General features: G+C 38.6%; 1 protein-coding gene and 1 long non-coding RNA gene across 2 annotated transcripts; one reads left to right on the top strand and one right to left on the bottom strand.

Moving 5' to 3' along the window:
- The first annotated feature begins 400 nt into the window (after positions 1-400).
- LOC142490963 (uncharacterized) lies at positions 401-3,481 on the top strand. Its single transcript, XM_075593333.1, has 3 exons — positions 401-717; positions 2,116-2,193; positions 2,559-3,481. The coding sequence occupies exons 1-3, from the start codon at positions 441-443 to the stop codon at positions 3,248-3,250; spliced, it is 1,047 nt and encodes a 348-aa protein (XP_075449448.1). The 5' UTR covers positions 401-440; the 3' UTR covers positions 3,251-3,481.
- Positions 2,029-6,625, bottom strand: LOC142490964 (uncharacterized). The gene is made up of 3 exons (XR_012800183.1): positions 6,476-6,625; positions 4,413-4,437; positions 2,029-3,116 (listed from the first exon to the last, which is right to left on the bottom strand). It is a non-coding gene; the product is annotated as an uncharacterized LOC142490964 (long non-coding RNA).
- Positions 6,626-8,676: the final 2,051 nt, after the last annotated feature.

Here is an 8,676-nt window from a genome sequence, read left to right as displayed (position 1 = left end):
ATACAGCTCTTGTCACTGGCATTCTGGAGCACTATGACAGTATATATGGACATTTACTAGGTAAGTGTACCTTTACATTTATTATTCAAATACATGTGATCCTAGGTCATCTGAGTTTTGTTCATATGCAAATATGGGTTCACAATATCTTTCTATGTTAATTAGTCTGGAAACACAGCTTTTTATCATGCCTTACAAGGACAACTAAACACAGGCGGTCAATTTGCCATAACTGCATACAATATGAATGCAACCTTGCTTACATGTATAGGTTTAGTAGTGAATGCTCATGTGCTTCACATATTACACATAAAACAGCATGTTTGCTATCTCTTGGAACAGCTAGCAGTGTAGGAAACTGGTGCTTCTATTATTAATCATTTACCTCATATATTTTATATGTTTTTCAAGGGCGGACAAGTTCAGCAAGCAGAAAAGAAATGTGGGACACAATAGTCATTGGTGTCAATGCGTGTGGGAATCATGTGAGGGACAAGCGGAATTGTCACAAGAGATTTGATGATATTAGGTCCAAATTGAAAAAGAAAATACAACACCAACGCGTGCATGCTACTGGCACTGGAGGTGGGCCCACACCACAACGTCTCATATTAAGTCCATTGGAGGAGCTGCTTCGGGCAAAATTACTTCCCGTCGTCGTGGAAGGCTTACCTGGTGACCGTGATATAGGAATTTACCCCTCACAATTTCCACCAGGTGAGAAATATTACTGTACTAGGCGTGTCGTTGCTTACAGTTATTTTGCATAGTTACACTGCTTTTTATACTGTCTTCACAATATAAGCATACCTGTATCTATATATGTATATGTCTGATTCTGTATATATATATATCTCAAAATAGATATATATGTTGTAGTCCTACTAAAAGCAGTAACTAATATAGCACGTGCCATTGCGTGCTCATTTACATGTGAATTCCCAAAATGCATTGCTGCAGTGGAAGCAATTGATGGTGGGCGAAGATGGGGAACAACAGGGTAGTACACATGTGTAACACATGTTAATCAGAAATTATTACTAGCTACAGGTACAGAACAGAAATATGTAGAATATTATTGTGTATTTTATTTATTTTACTCCGACAAACATGACATTACTGCCTATTTTAAGCATGCATCAAATATATTGCATGCAACGGCCTACAAACATCACTTGCACTAACACATCTATAGTTGTTTATGAAAAGGTCCATTTTTGCTTTAACTCATATACAGACAGCATAATGAGGCACACGTATCATATTTTATGTCATTGTTTTCATAACTTAAAAACTGCACACGACTATTTAGCTCATCTACCATTGTGTTAAAGCAGCTGCAATTAATATCTCATCACAGCATACACTTCAACAGAGGGGGTGGGGTTCAGCACACACACTAATTGCAGCCTCATTTTAGGGTCAACTTAGTTCACACCATTTTCACCTGTTTCAAGTAATTGAAAGGTGTGGCTGATTAGGCTTTTTGGGGAAGGGAATACCGTTCTTACAACCTGACTAGCACAACTGAAGTTAATCACACTCATTTGAAAGCTTCACTTTAGCTACTAAATGCCCCAACAACTCATTACTTATCAAAGCGTATGTCACACATTAGTTCACTCATATCTATAGTTGAACTACTACTATCAACGACACATTATCACACACTGCATGTGTTGTCTTGTTTAGTCACAGCCACATTCATGTGTGCCACATCTTATATTAATGTACCACACATATCCTCTACCAAAAACAACACTTTTTGCAATATGACCACCTTCATGATAACCATTGTGAATGGTCATCTCATGATAGTTATGTACATTATGATACTGATATCACTACACAACATATGATTTTTATGTACAAATTTTATCTATTTATCCTCACGCATTACTGCAGGAACATAGTATGTTTTATGTTAGGGAACTCAAAAGTTCTAAGTACACAGGCATGTACATTGTTATTACAACTATTTATGTTCACTTTCACACACACATTTTGGGTTAAGGAAATGATGCTGTTAGGTACTCATAAATACAGAACATACAATAACTGTTTGTTCAATATTTACACATGTAAATGTAAAACTTATGTTATTGTTATATATAGTTGCCCCTGAAGGACATGTGTCACCTGAGACTGAACAAGTGTCTTCACCTGGGTCAGCCAGCTCAACACACCTAGAAGGTGAGTGTATCAGTTGGTGGCCATATAATATGTGCTCTTCTATATGTTATGTTGTCATGTTCATTATTTGTTTTGCACATCTTCTTTAAATAGGATTACTTAGTGTCAGTGAAAATGAAGTGTAAGGCAACTTGTATTGTGTTAGTGATGTTAACTATCATGTAGGAGTTGTGAGTTTACAGCAAGTTTTCAGTCACTCATATTTCATACTGAGTCCAAACATTATTCTTAAGTCAAGGTAGTTTTTAATGTGAGGTTATAAAACGTATGGAAACATGTTAGTTGTTACTTATGACACAGTACAATTACATAGTAACACAGCAGAGATTAACATGCCATTTAATAATGTGTACATTTATTTGTAGAACATGATGAAGAGGATTTTGATGATGATGATGATGATGATGATGATGATGCCGCCGCCGCCGCCATAGACACACAAATACAAGCAAGTGACCATGAAGAGGTTCCAATTGAAACTGTTTTACCGCCAAATCGTCCAGCAAATACCACATATGATGCAATTGTAGCTTCTGAGGGAAAAATTGTGGAAGCAGAAAATCGTCGCCATTCTGACCTGATGACAGTGCTGGAAAGGATGATTGCACTGCAGGAAGAAACAGTTTCACAATTGGCACATCTCCACAGAGTCTTCATTGAAGTGCCTAAACAGTTGCAAAAAATCAACACCTCATTCGAAGCATTAGTTGTTCAGCAAACACAAGCTAATTACTGGAGAATGACTAATGTACCACAATTCAACAGCTCACAGGCAGGATCTGTTCATGCAGGTCAGTTTTCACCACATGCTTCTGATATTCATTCACCAGGCCCAAATGTTACCAGTCAAGTAGCAGACATTGCTGTGCAGGTTCCTGACGACATCCTACCGCTGCCATCTGTACAAATTCAGCAGCTGACACCTACAAAGGAGGCCACAAAAAGAAAACACAAGCAGTTACTACTGACCAGTTTTTGGTCAAAAACAACAAAAGACACACATGAAACAGACCAACCATCACTTGTGCAGTGTCTACCAACTTGCTCACATGTGTGAGTGGGCACAAGCCCTGTCCGTGAACAGTCACTACCCAAAAGCCCTGTAGGTGAGTCACTGCCCAAAAGCCCTGTAGGTGAATCGCTGCCCAAAAGCCCTGTAGGTGAATCGCTGCCCAAAAGCCCTGTAGGTGAGTCACTGGCCACAAGCCCTGTAGGTGAGTCACTGGCCACAAGCCCTGTAGGTGAACAGTCACTACCCAAAAGCCCTGTAGGTGAGTCACTGCCCAAAAGCCCTCTAGGTGAGTCACTGGCCACAAGCCCTGCCCGTGAAGTGCCAGAGGCCAGTCAAAGTGGCTCTGTTGTACCTAAAGTTGGTGGCAAAAGAAAAAGGAAAATTCAAGGGACAACAAGCAGGCCTGTTACTCGCTCGCAAAAAGAACAAAAAAAAAAAATTTTAAAATTCACAAAATATGTCTTTGGCCTTGTTTTGTTGACTTCATATTATCTAATTACTATTGTATGTATGCTGAAGACTGTGTTGTTTCCAAACTTTCAAGTATGTTCTTGTACACGTGAATTTTTGGAAATGTTAACACTCCTAATTAATGAATAGTGTTATAAATATTGATGTATTAATCGTCTGTTCAGTAATGCTCCACCAGGAGCCAGTTGCTAAGTTTAGAGAAGCTGCCATTGACTTTGCAGCAAAACATTGCATTTGGGTGTGTTAATTGATGTAATCATTGCATGTGCATATTATTTTCATGCAATTATAAAAGCACCTATTTAACTGCAAACATCTTTCTTGTACGTGTACAGCAGGATTTTGTGTTAAATATTACTTACCTTTGGTGGCCATTGTAATGTTGTCCTTTAATCATTTATGTGTTCTTGTTTCAAGAACATCTCTGAATTTATACTAAAATATATGTAGTATGTATTGATATATGCACACACACACACACACACACACACACTGTGTGTGTGTGTGTGTGTGTGTGTATATATATAGTACTATCTAAACTGGTATAGATGTATTTACAAAAAACATACACTTCATGCTTCCTTGTGAAAACACACTATTTTAATAATACAGGCCTAATGTTTGACAACTATACTAAGTGTGAGCCTCTAACATTATTGGGTGCAAACAAATGTTTATTACTTAATTCACTCATGTTTATCACCATTTAAATAGGTTTCATACAAGGCCTACTTACTGCCATCAATATGTTGTGTGTACTCCTGCAATATAAAAAAAAAAAAAGATACATTATATATATATATATATATACTGCACCGACACACTTTATTCGAGCAAATACCCAGTATGTACCTGGCAGATACCTGGAATGCGCCGCTCCTCACCTCTGACAAGCCCCGTTGCGTTTGCCTTCCCAGCCTGGGTTCATGCCTGGCTGACGGGCGGCTGATCTGTTAAATGATAATGATTAGGATTTAATAGGCTGCAATGCTTCACGTGTCTACCAGATGGCATAAATTCATGAATTGTAATGCAGAATATATATATATACTGTGCAGTATTGCAGCCAGTGGGAATAAAATGCTTCAATCCCTGCTTGGAAAATAACCCAATGCACTCGGGCAGAAAACAGTCACAAACCTCAATACACCCGGGTATACCCGAATTCGTGGGACTAGCCGAACTCGAATAAAGTGTGTCGCCAGTGTATATATATATATATATATATATATATATATATATATATATATATATATATATACACTGGCGACACACTTTATTCGAGCTTGGCTAGTCCCACGAATTCGGGTATACCCGGGTGTATTGAGGTTTGTGACTGTTTTCTGCCCGAGTGCATTGAGTTATTTTCCAAGCAGGGATTGAAGCATTTTATTCCCGCTGGCTGCAATACTGCACAGTATATATATATATACTGCATTACAATACATGAATTTATGCCATCTGGTAGACACGCGAAGCATTGCAGCCTATTAAATCCTAATCATTATCATTTAACAGATCAGCCGCCCATCAGCCAGGCATGAACCCAGGCTGGGAAGGCAAATGCAACGGGGCTTGTCAGAGGTGAGGAGTGGCGCATTCCAGGTATCTGCCAGGTACATACCGGGAATTTGCTCGAATAAAGTGTGTCGGTGCAGTATACACATATATATATATACATATATATATATATATACATATATATATATATACATATATATATATATATATATATATATATACATATATATATACATATACATATACATATATACACACACACACACACACACACTATACATATAGTACAATATACACTATATATATATATATTTTTTTATGAGAGAGATATATTTATATATATATAGATACACACGTATTTAAACTCATGCAGACAGGTAGTTAACCAGACTTTCAAATACACACAGAAATGTATGTGGGAAAAAAACATTTCATTTTGCAGGTGTGTGTATTTACTGATATGGCTGTCTAAGCACTATTTTCACACAGTGCTCTTTGTTATTTTTCTAGAAAACTCAATGTTACTGAAATAAGTGTAGGAATGTTTTCACAAACGAGATAAAAAAAATGATACATGTTTTTCCCACATTCGCCTATCACTAACCACAAAACTTAACCCAATTAAAAGGACACATCCAATTGGCGTTTGAAATAAGGAGTAAAAGTAGTTACTTTTGTTGACCTTGAAAACGAAACACAGGAATTTGTTAGCCATTGAGCAGAATCATTTTGATGAGCAAAGAAGACAGAACTGCACACATCTTTTGTGCTACTCTGACATGGCTGATGAATTCGTTAACAATATGAATCCCCTTTTAGGGTATAAGTACATGGTTTCAGAAGCAATTTTAAACAGTCGCGGACACAAAGCAAGCACACGCCAAATCTATGATTTGATTCGAGCTAAATATCCTTATTACCAAGACCGTAGGCATGCGCGGAATTTTAATTCCTCAATAAGATTCACTTTATCAACTAATGACTTTTTTGAACGTGTGCAGGATAAGCTAGAACACACCTATGGTTTCTGGAAGATTGCAAAGGAAAAGCATTTTACCCTGAAAGAGGGCACATATATTGTTGTGAAAGGCATATTTATTCCTAATGCCAATAGCAATGGATCCGCTACTACTGTTCCGTGTGAATCGATACCTGCTGCAATATCTGCACCCTCCATTCCTGAAACCCACATTGTACAACAACAAAAGTACTATGATTATGTACCAAGCCTTTCAGCTGAAAATGCATTGGAATGGGAACCAGAAGAAATGAACCTACCTCCCGACCAATTGTTTGAAGAAAGCAGTGGCGATTCCTATGAGCGCTTCATGGAGGAGATGTGTGTCATACTGGATTCAGCGGGTGGGTCAAGCGTGGATGAAAATGCCTTGCATTTCTGGAGCGACCAGTTGCAGCCAGACGAAGAGTTAATTCTAGAAGAATGGTAAATATAACAACCGTTATGCGTTGACTGTGCGTTTAAATGTTTTTTTTTTTTTTTTTTACCACCATTTTCCCTTTCAATGCGTGGATACAGCGTAACATTGCAGACTGCATAACATGTAGCGATCACAAAGAAATTGTTGCCGAATACAATATAGTATAACCTGAAAGAGTAGTACACATTGCTGACGGAATAAATATACGTACTTTCCTATCCCTTTAACCATATTAGCAACATTTTAACATAACTCTAACACATACCTGTTTTGTTATCATGCAACATTTAAAAGCGGGTCCACCACGTATGACGTGGGACCCTTGTCATGGCCCAAGGCGTCCTTAAAAAGGATTACGGATGTAAGTCCCGCCCCCAAGCGACATGCGCGCCTCAAAGCCTATTGGCTGTCATGTTTTGTTATAGTAACGGTAACTGCAGTGTGTCATGTGTGCGGCTCAGTGTTTGTAGCCGTAAAGTGGGCGTTAGCCGAATGTTAATTGAGTGGGAGGAGTGTTAGCGTGCGTTTCACGCTGGTTTAACATGACGTCACACGTATTGCATTTGCGCATTGTGTTATCGGCCGTCCTTTCTGTCCAAACACGTCTGTTTAAAAAGAATACAGATGTACTCGTTTAGAACGAATGTAGTTTCGTATTCATTGTACACTGGCGACACACTTTATTCGAGCTCGGGTAGTCCCCCGAATTCGGGTATACCCGGGTGTATTGAGGTTTGTGACTGTTTTCTGCCCGAGTGCATTGAGGTATTTTCCAGGCAGGGATTGAAGCATTTTATTCCCGCTGGCTGCAATACTGCACAGTATATATATATATACTGCATTATAATTCATGAATTTATGCCATCTGGTAGACACGCGAAGCATTGCAGCCTATTAAATCCTAATCATTATCATTTAACAGATCAGCCGCCCGTCAGCCAGGCATGAACCCAGGCTGGGAAGGCAAACGCAACGGGGCTTGTCAGAGGTGAGGAGCGGCGCATTCCAGGTATCTGCCAGGTACATACTGGGTATTTGCTCGAATAAAGTGTGTCGGTGCAGTATTTGAAATAAAGATTTTATGTTTAATGGTATTTTCAAGATGTATTGAACGCACAACGTACGCTTTGTTTTGCGCATGCGCTAACAGTTAGTGCAGCCAAGCGTGAAGTGCGTGCGCACACTAAGATGTGCGCGCACATTTGTCAGTATACAGGCAACGTTCACATCAAATACATAGTTATGCCTGCTACAAATTTAAAGAAACATTACATACTGATGTACACTTGTACTTCTAACATATAAGTGAGTGACGTGTGTATGTACACAATCATATAGAGCTGTGTAATGCGTTGTCACGGATACATATATAGTAAGGTGCCATATTTGACCATCATGTGTTTGCTGTATTTAAGAGATGTCGGGGAAGATACAATCGGATCAATGTATGATTTCAGAAGAGTCTACCTTTATATGAGATGATTGTGAGGAGGAGCCACCGACTACTATACTACATATGGAACTAATTTTATATTGCTTGCAGCGCTTATTAACAAACAATTAAAAATGTGATACCCTTATGCCTATATTGCATAAGCACTTAATTAACATAATGATGTTGCAAAATAGTGCCTCATGAATTTTTATTGAGTGTTCTTTAATGACTACTATCATTTTATGGCATGGTGTGTTTTATATATAACAACCATTCCCACTCTGCTAACACATTTGTGTATTCTATTGTGTAATGGAACGTATGACTGTCGAAACTATGTAACAATAATAATAATAATAATAATAATTATAATATGAGCATGTTCATGTATAGCGCTGCTAGTTGTACACAGCGCTTTACAGACACATTTTTCAGGCTGAGGTCCCTGGCCCGTGGAACTTACAATTTATTTTTTGCCGCCTGAGGCACAGGGAGATAAAGTGACTTGCCCAAGGTCACAAGGAGCCGACACCGGGAATTGAACCAGACTCCCCTGCTTCAAACTCTCAGTGCCAGTGTGTGTCTTTACTCACTGAGCCACTCCT

Source organism: Ascaphus truei, chromosome 3 (assembly GCF_040206685.1).
Source record: "Ascaphus truei isolate aAscTru1 chromosome 3, aAscTru1.hap1, whole genome shotgun sequence".
NCBI classification, from domain to species: Eukaryota; Metazoa; Chordata; class Amphibia; order Anura; family Ascaphidae; genus Ascaphus; species Ascaphus truei.
This window is presented reverse-complemented; position numbering and strand designations above follow the sequence as displayed.

Coding starts and splice junctions, on each gene's coding strand:
- LOC142490963 (XM_075593333.1), top strand. CDS start 441: ATGTGGGACACAATAGTCATTGGTGTCAATGCGTGTGGGAATCATGTG. Junction 718..2,115: donor CCCCTCACAATTTCCACCAG/GTGAGAAATATT, acceptor TGTTATATATAG/TTGCCCCTGAAGGACATGTG. Junction 2,194..2,558: donor CAGCTCAACACACCTAGAAG/GTGAGTGTATCA, acceptor ATTTATTTGTAG/AACATGATGAAGAGGATTTT.